This window comes from Sciurus carolinensis, chromosome 1, assembly GCF_902686445.1.
Source record: "Sciurus carolinensis chromosome 1, mSciCar1.2, whole genome shotgun sequence".
NCBI classification, from domain to species: domain Eukaryota; kingdom Metazoa; phylum Chordata; class Mammalia; order Rodentia; family Sciuridae; genus Sciurus; species Sciurus carolinensis.
In genome coordinates this window covers 177,490,393-177,510,575 of record NC_062213.1, presented here as the reverse complement: position 1 = coordinate 177,510,575, position 20,183 = coordinate 177,490,393, and the positions used below count along the sequence as shown (strand labels likewise).

The window sequence follows — 20,183 nt, the reverse complement described above, 5'->3', positions numbered from 1 at the left end:
TTTTAGAGGACTGCCAAGTTGTTTTCTACAGTGCTTATGCCATTTTACATTCCCACCAGCAACATATGAGAGTTTCATTTTCACACATCCTTGCCAATGCTTATTATTTTTTATGTATGTATGTATGCATGTTTATTATAACCATCCTTGTGGGCATGCAGTGGTATTTCCTTGTGGTTTTGATTTGTATTTCCCTAATGACTGATGAGGTCAAGCGTCTTTTCATATGCTTACACAGGCCATATTTAAATCTTCCATGAAGGAATATTTACTCAAACTTCTGCCCTTTTAAACTAGCTCATTTATTTTGAGTTTTATAGGTTTTTTAAATAATGTGCTATGATAGACTCTTCTTAAATGTATAATTTGAACTTTTTGTTTTTAATCATTTTGTAGGTTGCCTTTTTTTTTTTTGGTACTAGAAATTGAACCTAGGGGTGCTTAACCACTGAGCCCTTTTTTAATATTTTATTAGAGACAGGGTCTCCCTGAATTGCTAAGTGCCTCACTAAGTTTCTGAAACTGGCTTTGAACTCACGATCCTCCTGCCTCTGTCTCCTGAACTGCTGAGATTACAGGCATGTTCTTGATGGTGTCTCTGATACACAGAAGTTTTTTTTTTTTTTATTTTGATAAAGCCAATTTTATTTTTTCTTTAGGTTCTGTGTACTTCTGATGTTATTTTTGTGCTCGCCTAATCCAAGATCACATAGATTTACATATGCTTCCTCCTGAGAATTTATAGTTTTATATCTGAGTCTTTGACCCATTCCGGATTCATTTTTGTATATGGCATGAGGTCAGTGTCCAACTTTATTCTTTTGCAGGTGGATATCCAGTTTCCCCAGTACCATTTGTTGAAGAGACTGTTTTTCCCCCATTGATTGCTTTTGGAACCCTTATCAAAAATTTGAACAGGCTGGAGATGAAGCTCTTTGGTAGAGTGTTTGCTTATGTGTGAGGCCATGGGTTCAATTCCTAGCACTGAACAAAAATAAATAAATAAATAAAAACTCAGTTGACCATGCATGTGAAGGTTTATTTCTGAGCTCTCAAACTTTATTAAAAAAAAAATCTGCATCTCAATTCTATTCCATTGACACATGTATGTCTATCTTTATGCCAGGCCATATTTTCTTGATTACTATATCTTCATAAGTTTTGAAATTGGGAAGTGTAAAATACCATGTGAATTTAGGATTAATTAACTTGATTTCTTTCAAAAAGGAAGTTGGAATTTTGATAGTGATTGATAATGAATTTGAGGAGTATTGCCATCTTAACAATTCATGATGTCTTCCCATTTATTTAGATCTTTAATTTCTTTCAACAGCATTTTATCATTTTCAGTGTGTAAATCTTGTACATCATTGTTTAAATTAATTCCTAAATACTTTAATCCTTTTGATGCTATTGTAAATTGAATTGTGGTTTTTTTTAAAACTTTTTTTAATTTTTTATAGACTGCATTTTGATTCATTGTACACAAATGGGGTACATTATTACATTTCTATGGTTGTGCACAATGTAGATTCAAACCATGCATGTACATAGGGTAATGATGTCTGTCTCATTCCACCGTTTTTTCACATCCACCTCCCTTTCAGTTCCTCCATTCTTGAATTGTGTTCTTAATTTTATTTTCACATTATTTGGTACTAGTGCAACATACAGTGTATTAGCAGGATAAAAGGATAGGTAAAAAACAGAGTTCCAGCAGTTAAGTTAGACTATAGTATCAATGTCCTTTGGCATATACAGAGGATTGATTCTAGGATCCCTCAGGGACACCAAAGTCCATAGATGCACAAGTCCCTTATTTAAAATGGCACTGCATTTGCAAATAATTTACACACATCCTCCTGTATGCTTGCAATCATCTCTAAGTTACTTATAAAATGTAATACAATGCAAATGTAAAATAAATAAATCATGTGGTTTAGGGAATCGTGACAAGGAAAAATGTCAGTACATGTTCAGTACAGATGCTGTTTTTTTGTGAATATTTTTGGTATATGGTTGATTCAATATTCAGATGGAGAAACCTCACATATACAGAGCCAACTGTATATGGAAGTAAGTCCAAGGGAGGAGGCACTTGGTAGATGATTAATCTTTGTACCTTTCCTTTTTTTTTTTTTTTCCTTGCATTAAAACTGCTATTCCTTTGTTAAATGCAGACTAAGCCCCATAGTAGGACCTCTGAGCCAGGAACCAATCCCTAGCCATCATCTCTGCTGAAAATCCTACCTAATGTCCAGAGAACTCCAGTGCTTCTAAGTAAACCCCAGCCATCTGTTGCCAGATGCCTGATCTCCTGATGCCAAGTGTCTAACTGCTTATACATCTACTCATGACTTGAGACTTGGAACAAGTCACTCCTGTGTCACTTCTGTTTCTTCCCATGACCACTTGGAGGACTCCAGCTGACACTGACTGCCCACTTAACTGCATGCCCTCCTACCACCTCTGTTACTTGGACATCTTCAGATCACTCCTCTCCTCCATTGATGTTGAATGTCTTGGGTTCATTCAGGAACGGATTGGGAGTGATTAAATTACTAGTTATGACGTGTTTTTGGAAGTTACTTTTCAGTCTTATATGCCACTAGGAACTGATACCCATCAGTCTTTTTATTAAGACTTTGGAGGGTAGAACTTGCCTGTAATCCTAGCAACTTGGGAGGCTGAGGAGGAAGATCAGCCTCTGCAACTTAGAGAGATTCTCTCACAAAATAAAAAATCAAATGGTCTGGGGCTGTTGCTCAGTGGTAGACTGCTCCTGGAGTCAATCCCCAGTACTGTTAAAAAAACAAACAAACAAACTTCAGAAAGTTTCCACATCTTTTGTGATGGTGACATGAAATTGAGAAAACCATTTCTTTGTTCCATTTTTGCTGAAAAGAATGTTCAAACTGGCATACTCATGTCAGATCTGCAGAGCAAACCTTTTAGGAACCCCTGCTCAGATTTGTTGACTAATATGCAAATGGAAAGCAGATGCTGAGTAATTACAAAAGCTAGGTGATTCAAGCAAAAAATAAGAATTTAGAATCAAGAAGGAATGCTTTCCCAGAGAGCAATAGAAATATGGACCCTTCCTTGGATTAAATAAATAATAAATAGGACTTCATCAGGTGCTCCTTCCTTTGAGCTCCCACAGATTTTTGCATAGACCTCTTTTTAAATTTTTTAAATTTTATTTGTTCTAATTAGTTGAACATGACAGTAGAATGCATTTATACATTTTGATAGATCATACGTAAATGGAGTGTAATCTTAATGCACATCATGCTGTGTTGTAGTTATCTGTTTTGAATCTCTTTCCATACCCACTTTGAATTTCTCTAAATTCATGTAATTAATTTGTGTTCTATAAAAATTGATGGACATCTGCCCTGTATGTCAAGTCCAGTGTGAGGTTTGGGGGATACAAAAAAATGTGTTAGCCATGGACCCTGCCTAACCAGCATCCTCAGGTGATAGGAAATGCTAATTAACTTTCTGGAATGGATTTGATTAGATCCTTAGGATTTTATTTTAGCCCCCTTCTCTGTATGTCTGGAATGCACTACTATTTCATTTTGAGAAGAGTGGTGGTCTTCTCAGGGGGAGAGACTCAACAGTATTTTAAGACCTGAGGAAAATCAAGAGAAAATAAGGTTCAATGGCTATTTGATAAGAAACAGGAGCCTCATCAGAGAAATAGAAAGGGCCACGATGAGGTAAGTTCAGAGAGAACTGATGCTTGTTTGGGACAGGGAGGCATGATGGCAAGGACAGGGGCCTGAGGCTTCCCTAGCTAACTGCTTCTATTGCTCTTCATCTTTCTTCCTAAAGGAAAAGCTGTTTTTCTTGCAAGAGATAAGCATCACCTCTCAGACATCTGCCATCTGGTCCGCCATGATGTGCCCTACCTGTTCCAGAAGTATGTGAAGGAGTCCCACGGAAAAGATATCCGGGTGGTTGTGGTAGGGGGCCAGGTGATAGGCTCCATGCTTCGCTGCTCCACAGATGGACGGATGCAGAGCAACTGCTCTCTTGGTAAGATATAAAGGCTCAGATTGGGTCTGTTGGTCATGGAAGGCCACCAGGATATTTCATTAGGCTGTTTGAACCTGCCTGGTATGTGTATATCTGTCCCTACTATCATGTCAGTCCTCTGCTAGACACGAGGTTCTCACAGAGAAGAGGAGAAAGGAGCCCTTTCCATGTCAGCAAGCTGTCCAGGAGGGGGACATGTGAGTGTCAGTGCTGTGACAGAGGTCAAGGCAAGGAATGTCAAGACATTAAAGTTTGAATCCTATCCTACTATTGTTAGGACTTAGCAGTCTGAGTTAAAGAAGGGATTGACATGAGGACCAGCATTTAAGAAAATCTCCCATTGGGGTAAAGGATGGATTAAAGGCATAAGACAGGAGCAGGGAGATGAGTTTGGAATCTGTTGCAGTGTCTCAGGCCAGGAATACCAAGGGTCTAAACTAAGGCACCAACAAGAGAAATACTATATTTTGATTTTATATTTTAATTGAAATTTTTATTTTCCTCTCACATATGATACTATTAGAAAGCTGCAGTTTATATTTTGGTTGAATACATAACCCCATCCTTTTAACTTACTGATAAAGCTTATTTTCTGTCATGGCTGAATGGAGGAGATATTCCAGGAGGGTTATAAATTCTTGTCCCATCACAGAAAGCTATTGTCAGCCTCATTGAATGAATTTATATGTTGGTAATTTGAAAAAAAAAAACAAAAAACTATAATTACTATTTCCTAATTCACCAGATGAGTATACCAAGTCTAGCAAATAATGAAGAGACTTAGACACTGGTTTAGTCCCTCTTTCACTAACATTCTCGAGTGTTCACGGCAGCTTTGCAGCAGATGTTGAGAGAATAGAGATTATGAGGGAGTCCTTGCCCTGGGCCAGCATGTGGCCCAATAAAGAGGACAAGCAAGCAGATAATTGTAAGATACTGTGGCAAAGTTGCGTGACAGGCAAGTGTGAGATTTAGTTTGACACAGTGCTCAGTACCTTAGAGTTATTTCATTTTCATGATAATCATGTACTGCTGCAGTATTGAACCTCATGGTTTATTATTTTGTCTTTTTTTATTACCTCACTAAAGAACCACAACGGTTTTATAATATATCCACACTACTTTTCTTGGTGAGCTGTTTTAAACTGTTTTTATAGCATGTCCCAGGTGGGGGAGGGACAGTGTTAAGGTAAAGACATTAGTTATTAGAATATAATACTATTGTATTATATACTGTTATATTGTATTGAATACAATTCTTAAGACTTTCCAGGGAGACTAAAGGGAGACAATGAAGTCTGAGGTCCTAGCTTCTTAACAAGTCCTGGGTATAGGATTTTATCTCATAATCCTCTCCATCTTTCTCTCCTTAAAAGTTATTATTTTTATTTTTCTAATCATAAAAGAACTACATTGTCAATGGAGAAAATTCAGAAAATACAGCAAAGTCAAATGAGAAAGAAAAACACTTATTATCCCCACCATTTAGAGGCAACTATTATTAACCGTTGGTATCATTCTTCTCAGTTGTTTCTTCTGACAGATATTGTTTGCAAGTTACAGTCATACTATACTATACCATCTTTAATTCTTCTTGGTCACTTTCTGAGGGCTTACAAACTCTATGAGCATTATTATTAATGGATATAAAATATGCTGTTTCTTCTTGTGTGAGATATTTAGATTATAATTTTTATGTCTTCATTCAACAAGTATTTATTGAATGCCTACTGTGTACCAGAAACTAGGATTTTTCCAGTGTTTTAAACAATACTGCCATCAGCATCTTGGTGTGTAAAAATATTTTCCAGACATAAAATTGTTTCCTTAGTGGTGCAATGGCTGGGTAAGAAGTTCTCAGCTTTTTTAAGACTCTAGATGTTTTTTGTTTTTTGTTTTTTGTTTTTCCCGAAGGGTGTCCTGATTTCCATCCAGGCCTTTTGTGAGTAATGACAGTGCCTATCTTGCGGCCCCTGTCAACAGTCCCGTCTCTTCCTTGAAGGGTCATTTGACTCATCAGTGAGCATCTTTTGTCCCCTTGACATCACTGTGCTTTCTCCACAGGTGGTGTGGGCGTCATGTGTCCACTGACAGAACAAGGCAAGCAGTTGGCTATTCAGGTGTCCAACATCCTGGGCATGGACTTCTGTGGCATTGATCTCCTCATCATGGATGATGGCTCCTTTGTGGTGTGTGAAGCAAATGCCAATGTCGGCTTCCTAGCCTTCGACCAGGCTTGCAACTTAGATGTGGGTGGGATCATTGCAGACTATACCATGTCCTTGCTGCCAAATAGGCAGACTGGGAAGATGGCTGTCCTCCCAGGACTGTCAGGTCCCAGGGAGAAGAATGAGCCAGATGGCTGTGCTTCAGCTCAGGGAGTTGCAGAGAGCCCCTACACCATCAACAACGGGTCTACCTCTAGTGAGAGTGAGCCTGAATTGGGAGAGGCCCGGGATTCCTCAGCAAACACAGTGGGGGGGCCTGCCCCCCATGCATCCCGAGCCTGGCTACAACATTAACATCAGGATGGCTTCAGAATTAAAGCTTAAGTGAATTTCTGCTTCTTGGCAGCATTTAAACCAAATCCTACTGCTTCCCTAGTAGTTTCGAGTGAATAAAATCTGGACCAATGTGATTTCATTTGCACAGAAACTAGAAATCCCATCTGGGCACTCAGCATTCTTTCTAATGATGATTTAAGCAAATGGCCTAGCTTTGTGGTTTTTACAAAGACATATAAAAACACTCACCAAGAACAACATCCCAACTGATCGATATGAGACCAGTGTCTGCTGTGAGCTCTTGGACATAATGGTAGACTTTCAGGCACTGACTCTGTGCTGCTTCTGGCTGGTAGCAGTAAAGAACAAGAACTTAGAATGTCTCCTGGAAAAACTGGACTTAAAAGCAGCCATGAGATGGAGGCATGTGCAGCCACGGCGGAATGTGACAGTAGTAGCATGTTCTTCACCCAGCGTGTGTATGAGGCTTGGAGAATACACAGTCCAAACACTATTACAGGATCGATCTCTGCTCCCCTCACTCACCATCTTGACCATATTTCTCTGACACTCAGGATATGGTGTTTTAGGGAGCATCCTCATTTGCATCTTCAGTGAAGCACTTTGTAGAAAGTGAGATTGAATATTCTTTGACCTCGCTGGTTGGTATATGTCCTGCTTTATAACTGGGACTTTCTACAAATTGCTTCGCCACTCTGAATTTATATACCCTGCTTCGATTAATGACAGCTCCAGCGGCTTCTTGCACCTTTGCTGCCTTCGGCCTCAGCTGGAAATGCACTTCAATGAGCTAGTGGCCACACACTTCCTTTCTTAAGCGTGCACTAGAATCAAACACCAAGGACTTTCTTTTCAACGAACTCTGTTCACTTGTCATCCAGAAGCCAGTAGGTTTTTACCATAGAAAGTTACTGGAAGATAATCACTCTTTTCCCTCCTCTTACTGAAACTTTATGTACTGCTTAGCTATAGAAGGTTTTCTCATATGAGTTGGTGTCGTGGGCCTGTGAGGTAGATAGAGCTCTTGGAAACACACTCCAATCCCCTGGACATTCTACTCTTATCCAGGCTCCAGAAACCTGTCCTTACCCACTTTTCCAAACTGGGGAGACTCAGGTATCAGGAATTAACTCATTGCACATTTTTGGGGGTGACTAATGTAGACATGACACCAAGTGGTTTTTATTTTAACTCTTCAAGCAGTAGATGAGCTCCTTCCCTTGGGAGAAATAATAGAGATGGAATTTTTCATTTCTGCTTGTATAAGTTTTACTGAAAATGAGTGATGACCAAATACACTGGAACAAATGCATTTAAGAGTTACCACCATTGGAGTTATTTCCTTGGGAGACCATCCTCTTGAGCTATGATGTTGCATGCACCAAGAACACTTAGAATTCCTCTTCAGGATTATCTTTGAAGCCATGAAAGGAAAGAGGCCTCACAACTTTATAGTTGGACTTTTTTTTTTATTTTTAATCTCCCCCTGCCAACCCAGTCAACCACCAAGATAGTGCCAAGCTCCATCACCTGTTTTATTTATCAGACTTGTTTTTCTAATGTACTTTGTTAAAAAAAAAATAATTCCTCAAAAAATACATCAACTCTCAAAGGACAGAGATTACCAACACCAAGGAAGTTTACAAGTTGACAGTTTCCAAAGGCGGTTCTAGAAATGTTCTGAGTAAGGTCAGCTTCACCGGAATAAACGTACATCTTCCCAAGGTAACTACTTTGAAGGCAACACCACCCATTTGGGTGCATAATTCCTGTATTTACTCTGCTGTAAATGTAAAATGTATATAAAGTTAAGCTATTACATTTTTTTCCACAACACATTTAAATAGATATTGGCTCTTAAAGTATTGTAGTGAAAAACCAGATCTCACCAAGTAACAGTTGTACAGCTGAAAAATGTTTGGTGCCATGTAATGGAGATGTCACACTATGCAGTTGTAGTTTAAATGCCGTCCAACATAGGGTGCATGCCACTGAACTGTAACCCAAGCAATGTGTCTTGTACAATTGAAAAAATGATAACACTTCACTCTTCTATAGGTTAAGACATGTACCTTATTTTTAGTACTCAGGGTGGCTTTAGGATAGTTTCAGGTTTGTTCTTGCCAGAATTGGTCAGATACTTTCTGTGTAAACCTCTGAACCAAGTATTGACCTCCTGGAAGCTGCATTCATTCATCTCCCTACTTTATCTAAAAAGATGCCAGCAGGTCCCATCCCAAGCAGAAGAGCTAGAGTGTTTCCAGATCTCTTTGCCAAAGGAGGCCCATTTTCCAGCTGGGAGTGACATCTGTCATCATTGGCGTCACTGCCTGGAACTAGCCCTGTCTAGAAGCAGGGAAAGCTGGATCATAGCTGGATCCTAGACCCCTCCAGGATTTCCTGGACCACGGCTGGCCGTGGACTGAGTCTCAGCCACACTGCCCACAACTGCTAAAAAGAACATGTAGTATAGGACCATACTGTGGTTCTGGCTCTCCCCTTGAACAGCTGCTCACCCTATATGATCACTTGAGCTCTGTGCCTCCGTTTTTCTCACGTCTCTTCTGGTGACCTCTTGGGGACACACTGAGGTTGAAGTGAGTTAATAAGTGAGGCTGTGCATTATGTAGAAGGTGGAAACAGAACACCTCCCACATCTGGTTTTATAATAGCTTCTCATCACCCCTCCTCTGAGGGAGATAAGAAAGGAAGAGGCCATGAAGTCTTGGCACTAGCAAAACGAACAGTGATAGGGGCCCAGAAAAAAGGAATGCAGCTTCTGGAGGCCTTCCTGCTAGCCAGGGAAACATTACCTGAAAGGAATAAGGATCATGGGGTATTCAAAGAGCCTTCTGAATGTACCATATATAACCTGAAATCCGATTCCTGTATACCGACTAAGTCTTCCTTATGTAACATAGATTCTGTGTCTGTATATGGTCTTCCCATTATTTGGTAGTAGCATCTTGGTCAAAACCTGAATGCCAATAGCCCAGTCACTCAGAATATATATGATTCTGCACTTGGTAAAAATGTCTTCATGCTATCTGTCTGATTGGGTATGGGGTGGACAGAGTGTGAGTTGGAGGCTTTAGGTCTTTAGGGTCTGAGAAGCAATATAAGTGGGCATAAGTAATTCCTGATCCCAATGCTTCCAGCTAAGGGACTCCATACATTTGGGACAGGCAATGAAGAAAGAGAAGGGTTAAGGTTCGGGATAGTTTGTGAAAGAAATGAAATCAGGATCACTTGGAACTCTGGTGGGAAGGAGGAAAAAATGGTCTTCTGTGGGTTATGTTAAGGAAAGAATTGTGAATATACTGATTAGAGGTTGATGTCTTTGAAACTGCTCTGTGTAAAGATTCTGAGATGCATGGACTCCTGTTGACGCTGGAGAAGTGGAGGAAATGTGCCTCATCTCTTCTGTAAGTCCTGAGGAATACTGGTCTTGAGAATACTCTGAGTGTAAATCTGGGGAAGATGGAAGCAGCTCATTGATGGGAGAGGTCCCAGGACCACCCAAGTAACGGCTGACCCTCCCAGAAGGGAATGGACCAAAATACCAGGCCTGGCAAAGCTCAGGGCTACAGTTTACTGATGGAAGTGAGGGGAGTCAAGTAGGAGAAGAAACCCAAGCTCAAGCAAACAAATCACTTCAGCTTACTATTTCCCTTTGACCTGAAGGTGAGGCCTCTGTTTACTATTAGTCTGTGCAGATGTTTTAGGAAAGGCCTGACAATAGATATTTGTCACTGTCCCTGAAGTTAATGTTCTTAGATCTGAAGCTATAACGTGATAGAAAACCTGGTATTGCTTTTGGGGAAGCTGCCTCTTAAACTCAAGATCAGTACAGTTTGTTGCTTTAATATGTTTTTAACTGGAAGACCATCCTTCTCAGGGACATACTGTTTAATCTTTTCCTAAAACAAGATTCTATGCCTCCGTTCTAAATCTATGGCTCAGCTCTGCGGCCCTCGTAAAACTCACATGGCTAAATATGAACTTTCTTCCTTCATGCCTCCCAATTTCCTTCTTCAGGTGCAGTTCCTATGCCAACATGCAGCACTATCCTGAGCCCTGGGCTGACATCGCAACCCTGTTTGGTAACCTCATTCTGTAAAGTTCATGTTCTCTGGGAATCCAGAGCAACACCAGGAAGATTTCCCTAGAGAGCCAGAGATTAGGGACCTGGAACAACAGCACTTGGAGACTAGTCTAGTCCCCATTTTACAAGTAGGGAACCTGAATTCCAGAGGCTTTGGTCACTTAGCCAGTCAGCAGCAAGGCTGACCCAGGCAATGTGATTCCCCATCCAGGTTAGCATAGTTCCAAAGGTGGCTCTGTCCCTTCACATGTCTAGCACTTGCTGCTATCCTTCCCACCCTCTGCCCATTTTCCCTTCTGATGAGCCTCTGGTTCTAGATCAACATGGCGTTGTGTGAGCAGTCAAGGCTTCACACAGCATGGGTCTAGGTGAGAACCCCAACGGCATGTGAGAGTCCCACGGAACCTTCTGCCTCCTGGCCTGCACCTTCTTTAAGACTAGCCGAGACCATTTAGGTCCACCCCACACTCTGTGAAGGAATGTAAGGGCAAGGACCCATGCTGAGCTGGGCCCCAATTTGGCTGATGTCCTTTCTGTAGAGGGTCTTGGATGCCAAAGGTTTGCAGTTCCTGAACTTCTTCCATGAGCTCCCCCTGGAGGGGATTCCTGTTTGATATATGCTCCAGCTGTGATCAGCAATCAGGTCAAAAGCTACCTCCCACTTTCTGTTCTAAGGTGTGTCCCCCTTGCAGCCAGACCCAAGGCACAGATTCTTTCTGTTGTAGCCCAAATGTCAGCTGAAGACTTCTTGAGATCCAGATGAGTTTGAGAACTCTGGGCTCCTGTTCTGAGCCCTGGATTTCTGTGATTTCTAAGGGATTTGATTTGTTTTTATCTGTTTTGTTTTAGGGGTACTGGGGATTGAACCCACTGAGCCACCTCCCCAACTCTTTTTAATTTTGAGACAGAGTCTCACTAAGTTGCTTAGGGCCTCGCTAAGTTGCTGAGGCTGGCCTTGTGATCCTCCTGTCTCAGCCTCCCAAGTCTTTGGGATTACAGGCATGTGCCACCATTCCCAGCCGGGCTTGAGCTTTTGTAGCTACTGCTGACTCCAGACTTGCTCTACCTCATTTTAAGCAACAGTGTTTTCTCATCCCTGCACTGCATTGGCTAAGATATGAAGTTCAGTCCCCTCCCCCACTCCTGCACACAGCAAAATTCAAATGAGTGTTTGAATGTGTGCACGCGCATGTCTCGATGCTGTGGGAGGGAATGACAGACACTGCAGCAACGCAGACGACACAGACCTCCTCAGGTGTTCTTTTCATACATTACAGGGGAATCTCCACTCACCTTCGGCTCCGTGTCTCCCTGTCTCCCTTCCTTGAGACAGACCAGGCCATCTGTGTTCTCAAGCATAGCCATGCCTTTCCTTACTCCGATTCCTGGTCACACCCTTAAAGCTTCACGGTTTCATCTTTTATCGTGGTTGACTTACGAAAGGATTTTTCTAAGCGGAGACAGCTCCCTTGCCCGGGAGAACCTGAATGCTGTCTCTTCCTGGAATGTAGTTCCCATTCCCACTCTACCAGCCGGGCATCCCAGCAACTATAGTCCCCACTAGCTGAAAGCAGCACGCCTGTGGAAGGCAAGGGGACTCGTGCGAATGGCACCAGTGTGAGTCAGAACCGGTTCAAATCCTGACTCGTCGTGTGATTCTGGGGACAGTCACCTCACCTTGCAGAGTCTTAGTTTTGTCACCTATCAATGTGATCAATAAATACAATCCGGAATGTGGCGCATTCAACCACATGCCTGCCTTTCTTCTGGTTCCCTTCCTCTTGCTTCCTCCTCCGGGAGCAATCACAGGCGGGGCTTTCCTGTGATCCTGGCTAGGTGCCAAGGGATAAAAGCTGTCAGACAGCAGCTGTACAGCTGGGGAAAAGAGATGCTGGGGGTAGGGCTGGCGGCTGCTCCAGCATGCTGTGGTTTGGGCTCAAATGATTAGAAGGTCCCATCCATCCTTGAGATTCCCTGATGCTGTACATCACATAGATACAAGGGGTCTATGTGGTTCAGAAAAATCCTGGAGGTAAAGCTGCCTCAGACAACTGGAAGGCTGGAAAGCTAATGACCAGCCTGACCTTGGGTGATTTAGCACCTGATATTTTTTGGCTTTTCCCTTATTAGGTTTGTTGGCGTTGCATCAAATGGAAGGAGGAGGTGCCAAAGACTTGAATTAAACCTGTCAAACAGGGTGAGGGGAGTGCAGAAGGCTGGGAGGGGTGTGCTGCGTAGAGAACTCTGATAGCCCAACAGCACCATCTGGACTTGGCAGGGATGACAACCCTTAGATCAGATGGAACTAGCCAATGAAACAGTAAAATGTTGCTGTCCTGGGCCTATCCCAAATGGGACTCCCAGAATCTCCTATTTGGAAGGAATACTGATTTCCTATAAGGGGAGAGTTGGGTGTCCTTAGTCACTGAAGAACAATAAAGGTCTCTGTGAAGGCAGGACTAGGCAGGTGCCTATCAGGTTTAGTCCCTCCTGGAGGTCCCCCAGGCTCCAGTGGTGTGCTAGAGCCACTGGTACCAGCTCATCAGAGTGGATTGTTACATTTTTCAGAATGTTCTGAGCTGGTTTATTAAATACAGCCATCATTAAAGATCAAATTACGTAAACCTACAGGTATATTTAAAACATAGGTAATAAATACTCAAAACTCCTCACTTCGTATTTTACTAGTATTTATGTTCTGAGGTTATTGACATTTATTTGTATGTATGTATAATGGTGTGCCACTGCACATCTCACCATGACATGGTACCTCTGAATCAGCCCTGGTGAGAATATTTACACCACAGAAATGGGCAAACACCAAATATCAAGGTTGTCAACCCTCCCCACCCCAGAGCTAGTTGTTCAACATTTATCAGCACACCACTGCCATCGGGAGACAGAGAAACCATATTGATACATATAAGCACTGAAACATCTTAGTTCCAGAGAGGTGGGATGTGTGAAGATTTTCTCAGAAGCAAGTGTCCTGTTATAATGTGCACAACTGATGTGAAGTAAAGGAAAACACTGCTTCTCTGATTTGTCTACCTTCTGTTTTTCACATTTGGAAAATCTGTTTCTTTTGCTCCAAAACTTTTGGAGCAATGGAAACAGTGCCTCCCCTAGGTGAGGTTGTCCCCTCCGGGAGAGGTACTTTAGCTAGATTCCCTCCAGGAAAGTGCGCTGCAGGTTTTCCTGCTTAATTGGCAAAATGAAAATGTTCTGTGAAGAATAGATCTTAACAAGGCATCAGAACAGCTCATTTCCAAGTGGTTTATACAGCAATAACAATGTTAACTCTCCCAACAGAGAAGAAGTCGTTTATAAATGATTGTTTTGCTATTTTTGCTTTTTATTAAAATTATGACTGTGGAACAGAATGCTTTGTTTGCCTTTGTTCCCAAAATTCTATGCCTTTTGGTTGTTCTCTTAAAGTAGAAATCACATGCTGAATCTACATTTTACTATTTTTCATATCATAAAATGAGTGAAATGCTTCATAGCAACTTCATCCTATTCACTTGCACACCAGCTGCATTCTGGAAAACCATAATTTTCCTTTCAAACGCAGAGTGCCGTCTGAATTGTAATATTGCCAGCTCTCGACTGTCAAGATGATGGAGGAAAATACTACTGCAGATGGTATAAGCCTGTCAGGGGTCTGCTCAGTGTGCTCTTCTAGACTGACACTTGAATTAAGACTCGAATGGCAAGTGAAAGCTGAAAGCTGTTGAAATGACTGTGTGCTGCAGTCAGGGGTTCCAGGGGCTTGAAAGAATCTGTATGCCCACCCAGAAAACTGACAGGTCAGCCAGGGCCATCAGGCCCATGCTCTCCTGACATGCGGAAGGCTTTCTGGGAGAAATAGTGATGTGATAAGAACTTTGGGAACACATTTATGGTCAGTACCAGGTCTGGGACCCTTTAACTAAGACTATTCCTCAACTTCTGAGGGTCAGGGAACCCAGCCTGAGTAGGATAGTCACAGGGATAATGATTGATGGTTTCAGCCAAGGAGGATTTAGGGTATGACACTAAATCACACAACTATAGTTCTTCAACCCATGCACTAAGGAGTATGACCTCTATTTCATTTTTTTACTTCTTTTATATGAAAAACTTCAAACTACACAATAGTAGAGAAATAGTAAACACTCCAGATTCTAAAATTACCAAAACTTTCTATTTTTATCTCATCTGTCAATTTCTTTTCCTTAAGCATTTTACAGCAAATTGCATGCATTATCTTTTCTCCCATACTTCAAGCATGCATCTCAAAAAAAAAAAAAAAAAAGAAAAAGAAAAAGAAAAGAAACATTTCTTCTCATGCCTTTACCACATATGAAAAAATTATCCCTTGGCATCATCTAATTCCAAGTCCATATTCTGATTCCCCTAGTAGTCTCATGAAGAACTGTCTGTAGTTCCATATAGACGAGTGGATTTGGTGGGACAGGAGGCACGTGGTGTTTGCTTCTCCTCTGTCTTGACTGGCTGAGGCAGAACCATGCAGAAGGGGCACTAGTGAAGACATCTTTAGGCTGGCTCTAAATAACTACCAAGTTGGTCAATCTCGAGATTGCCTCTTCTCAAGGAAAAAGCCCATGAAACTTCCCCTTCTATTCCCAGTGTCCTGTGGTCTTCCTCTGAGACTCTCCCAGCTTCCTGATGCTGGCATCCAGCTGTCCTGTCACACTGGTACCTACTGTTTGTCAATTGGTTGCTGCTTTCACTGCAGGGATTTCCTAAATCAGGGAAGAGATCTCTCCCAAGGACTCTTCCACCAACCTCAGGTCTATGTACTCTGAGACTCAAAGCCCTTTAGCTCTCCCAAGGGTCTTCACATTTACATTTATTAGAATATTTTGGCTGAAATTTTCATGAGACAAGTGAGAGAACATTTGAGTTAGCAGTACTTGCCTCACATCTAAACGCATTCTCCCCTGACTAAAGAGACACGGAAACTGGATGTACTGTCTGCTCAGGGATTGACTCTTACTTTGGACATTGAAAGGACTGAATCAGTAAAATCTGAACATAGTGTGTATTGCATAGACTGATAGTATTGTATCAATTTAATTTCCTGATTTTGATGACTGTAGTGATGCGAATATGTAAGACAGTGTCCTTGTTTTGGAAAATACACATTAAAGATTGAGGGAGAAAGAGACATTGTGTCTGAAAATTACTTTCAAATGGTTCAGAAAACAATGGGTGCTTTTAGAAAGAAAAAAGCAAATGTGGTAATATGTTAACATTGGGGAAATCTACGTGAAAGGTATTATGGGAATTTGAGTAGTCACTGAATATGTCTGAAGTTATGTCAGCCTCCTCCGCTGGGTTTGCCTCTGCTCCATTAGACGTTTGGTTTCCTCAGGCATTCCTGTAGGCTCTCTTCTCTTCCTTATCTATATTTCATCCCTAGATGATCTCCATTTCCATGTTACTAATGACTATCTACATGATACTCTCAAATTTCTTTTGAACCCTGGCTTCTTTTATCAATGTTGGATTACATATCCAATTGCCCACCTTTCATCTCTCCTCTGTTTCATGATACCTCAATGTCACCAGGCTGCAGCAGAATTGATGTTTTTATCTCTCTCCCATGTTCCTGCCTCTCTTCCAGGGCTTCCTCACTGGAATGCAAAACACCAACCACTATTCAAATCAGAAAAACAAAACACAAACTCCAATAGTCATTTTTGGCTATTATCTTCATTACCCTTGATATCCAATTTCGTTTCTTATGGTAAAACTTGACTTTCAAACTACCAACCATCTTTCTTCATTGAAAACTTTTTCTTTTCTCTTTTGGCTAGGTTCATTAAGATGTTCTGGGAGATCTACAATCCTGAAAAAAGTTTGCAAGCAAGGGACAATGTTTAAGGGATTATATAATCCTGGTTTTAAATCCTGTTCCTAATACTAACCTTGTTCTTATGCTTTTAAAACCTGCAACTTCTTATTGATATATTTATTAGCTATCAAAGCTGTGTGTTTGTGTATGCATACATGTGAAATAAAATATTTACCTCCATCACTTTGTCATCGATCTTGATGAACTTAAGGAAAGACATACTTTTTCTGTTGAGTGAAAAGGTAGAACAGTTCTGTCATTCCCATAATGCTTCACCATCTTTTTTGAAGCATTTACTTTGCTGTTTATTTCATGTGCCCTACTGTACCTGACAGATGTCATACCTTGTAGTCAATGTGAATACAGAGATACCTCATTTGCACTTGTAGCCATTTTTGGACATGGTGAGGCCTACTAGTAGCAGAGCAATTTTATTTTAATCATTGTCCCCGTAGGACTATTCCACAGCACAGGTCCATAGCGGTGCAATGATAAAATGTTGTTAATAAGAATGCCAAGCAACTACTCAAAGTAGATTTTTGTTAAATAAAGATTCATAGATAATATGATGTAATTTCTAACAATGCATATGTGCTTACAATAGAAAAAAATTAATAGGATCTTTCAGGGATGATTCATAAGTTCTACCCCTGCAAATTCTGCTAAAGATACTTAGGAAAGATAGGATTCCCTATTGGGAAGATGAATAGTAGCACTTGTATGACTCTGAGAGATCTTCAGCATTACCAGAGCTCCTGGTCTACTCTTTGGAGTCAAGTAAACTACATTTCACAGAGCTTTTTGGAATTGAGATTATTTTCTGCATCACTATATCATGTATAAAAATAAAATACATTTTCATTGAAAAGTCAAAAAATGGGGGCAATAAACATTTTCATATTAAAAGGAAGAAAACCTAAGAATTTGCCATCAGCAGGCCCTCATTATAGGAAATACTAAAAGATTGATTAGTAGGGGCTGGGGTTGTGGCTCAGTGGTAGAGTGCTTGCCTCACACATGGGAGGTACTGGGTATAGATCCTCAGCACCACATAACAATAAGTAAAGATATGTGTTCATCTACAACTAAAAAAATATCTTTAAAAAAGATTGATTAGTAATGTGAACCAGGTAGGAGGTATGAAAAGCAAGAAAAATATGAAAAAATTATAAAATGATTTGTGAGTTTAAGATATGTTTGAAATTAATAGCAGTAATAACATAAGTTTGGTGGGGGTAAATGTAGTTGAGGTTCTAAAGACTTTGTATTTTTCAGGTGAAGGTTTCCTGAGTATTAGATTTTGATAAGTTAGGAATGAATGCTTAAATTTCTGGGGTAATCAATAAAAGAACAGAAACACAGGATATAACCAACAAACTAACAGAGGGCGAGAGCAAACAGAATGAGAAAAAGCTAGTAATCAATCCAAAAGAAAGAGGAAAATTTAACATGCAGGACAAATAGAAAGCACAAAGTAAGATCATAAACTTAATCCTAAATAATTTAGTATGCAAACAAAATGTAAATGAACTAAATGATTCTTTAAGAATTACAGATATAAAATATCTAATTGCATTATTTTTTATAAGAGATTCATTTAGAACATAAAGATATGGATTAAAAGTAAAAGATTTTCAAGAAGAAATATCAAGCATTTCAGTCAGATTAGTTAGGAAAACAGAAGCCTCCCTAGATATTGTGAATAAACAGATTTATTTAATGGAGGGAATCAGAGACTTACACAACCTTTAAAATAGCTGAGTGATAAAGATCAGAGAAGGAAAGTCAGAGCAAGCTGTTTTCACAGGAAATATGCTTTTAGGAAAACAGGAATGGATTATTCTCGGAGAGATTCATGAGAGTTCCATATGCAGCTTCCAAATCTTGGCCAGTTGGCCCTCATTGGCAGAATTTTACCCTTAATCATAAAAGGGAGGACACGCTGGGGATTAGAGTTCCAAGTTCCTCCTCTAAGCAGAAGTAAATGATGAAGGCAATGGTGATGATGCCTAACTGATAACAAACAATCCAGCCCCCAAGGAAATGGGTGTAGCTATTTTAAGACCAAAATAAACTAAGTCAAAAGTTCTGGTAGAGATAATACAAAAAGATAATACAAAAATTCAATTCACCAGGAAAACATAATTCTATTTAAATTTGTACATGTCTAATAACAAAGCCTTAAAGTATGCTAAGCAAAAATTGACAGAACTATAAGGAGAAACAGATAAATTCACAATTATATTGGAAAGATTTCACATACCTCTCTTGGGAATTAATAAAAATTTTGCAAAAGCTGGGCACAGTGGCACACACCTGTAATCCCAGCGGCTTGGAAGGCTGAGGCAGGAGGAAAATGAGTTCAAACCCAACCTCAGCAACTTAGTGAGGCCCTAAGCAACTCAGCAAGACCCTGTCTCTACTAAAATATAAAAGAGGGTTAAAGATGTGACTCAGTGGTTAAGTATCCCTGAGTTCAATCCCTGATACCAAAAAATAAAAAAAAAAAATTGAAAATATGAATGAATTTGACTTAATGGGCACATACAGGACCCTCTCCCAACAGTTCCATTCTTTTCTAGCACATGCAGAACATTTTATAAATACTGGCCATGCCTGGGCCATAATCTAAATCTCAAACAATCTCTAACAATCAAAATTTTATGCAACATGTTCTATGAACACAATAAAACTAAGCCATCGATCAATACAAAGAAAGAAAATCACCTTATTTTAGAAGTTAAGAATCCTGTTGTTAGGTTTGAATCTTAAATGTCCCCCAAAGACCCATATGCTAAAGACTTGATTGCCAGCTATGACACTGGAACTTTTAGGAGGGGGTGCCTAATGGAAGGAAGTCAGGACATTGGGGGCATGCCCTTGAAGGGGATTTGGGACCTTGGCCCCTTGTTCTCTCTTTTTGCTTCCAGGCCACTATGAGGTGAGCAGCTTAGCTTTACTTCACGCTCTCCATCACAATGTTTTACTTTGCAACAGGCCCCAAAACAATGAACTCAAATAATGATAGACTGAAAGCTCTGCGACTGTGGTTCAAAATAAATCTTCCTTCTTTATAAGTTGATTATCTCTGGTATTTTGTCATAGTTATGGAAAACTCACTAACACTCATATTTCTAAATGACTCAGGAGTCATAAAAAATTTTAAAACATTGAGAAAAAATAAAACATTGCATTTTAAAAATAGGTGGGATCATTTAAAGCACTGTTTTCAGGAAAATTTATGGCCTTAAAATGCAAATGTTAGAAAAGAAGAAATACTGAAAATGAAATTACTGGACACACAGAAAAGCAAAAATAATGGCCCATAATAACCAAAAAGAAAATCAGTGAATAGAAACAAAAAAATTTAAAGAATTTAACTTAAATAATAACTTTACAAATAGATTCAGTGCAGAAGTATTAATGAACAGGAATTCAGGATTAGAGAGAACAGAAAACATAATGGTTGGAGGGAAAACAGAGAGGGGCCAACGGACAGGGTAAAGGAGAGACCTAGAGTGTAATAACATGGACTTTAAAGGATAATTTTAGAATGGGGAAATTCTAATATTTTCTTTTAAATTATCTTCTGTAGAATTGTTGATCTTCCTCTTCACCCCTCCAGTCTTCACTAAGAGTCTCTTTG

General features: G+C 40.2%; 1 protein-coding gene across 1 annotated transcript in view; it reads left to right on the top strand.

Annotated features, from left to right (window-relative positions):
• Rimkla (ribosomal modification protein rimK like family member A) overlaps positions 1–11,592 on the top strand; it is a 31,740-nt gene extending 20,148 nt beyond the window's left edge. The window contains exons 4-5 of the mRNA XM_047532087.1: positions 3,841–4,044; positions 6,109–11,592. Of these exons, the coding sequence (XP_047388043.1) occupies positions 3,841–4,044; positions 6,109–6,566 (662 nt within the window). The 3' untranslated portion in view covers positions 6,567–11,592. The remainder of the gene's footprint in view (positions 1–3,840; positions 4,045–6,108) is intronic.
• The last annotated feature ends 8,591 nt before the right edge of the window (positions 11,593–20,183 follow it).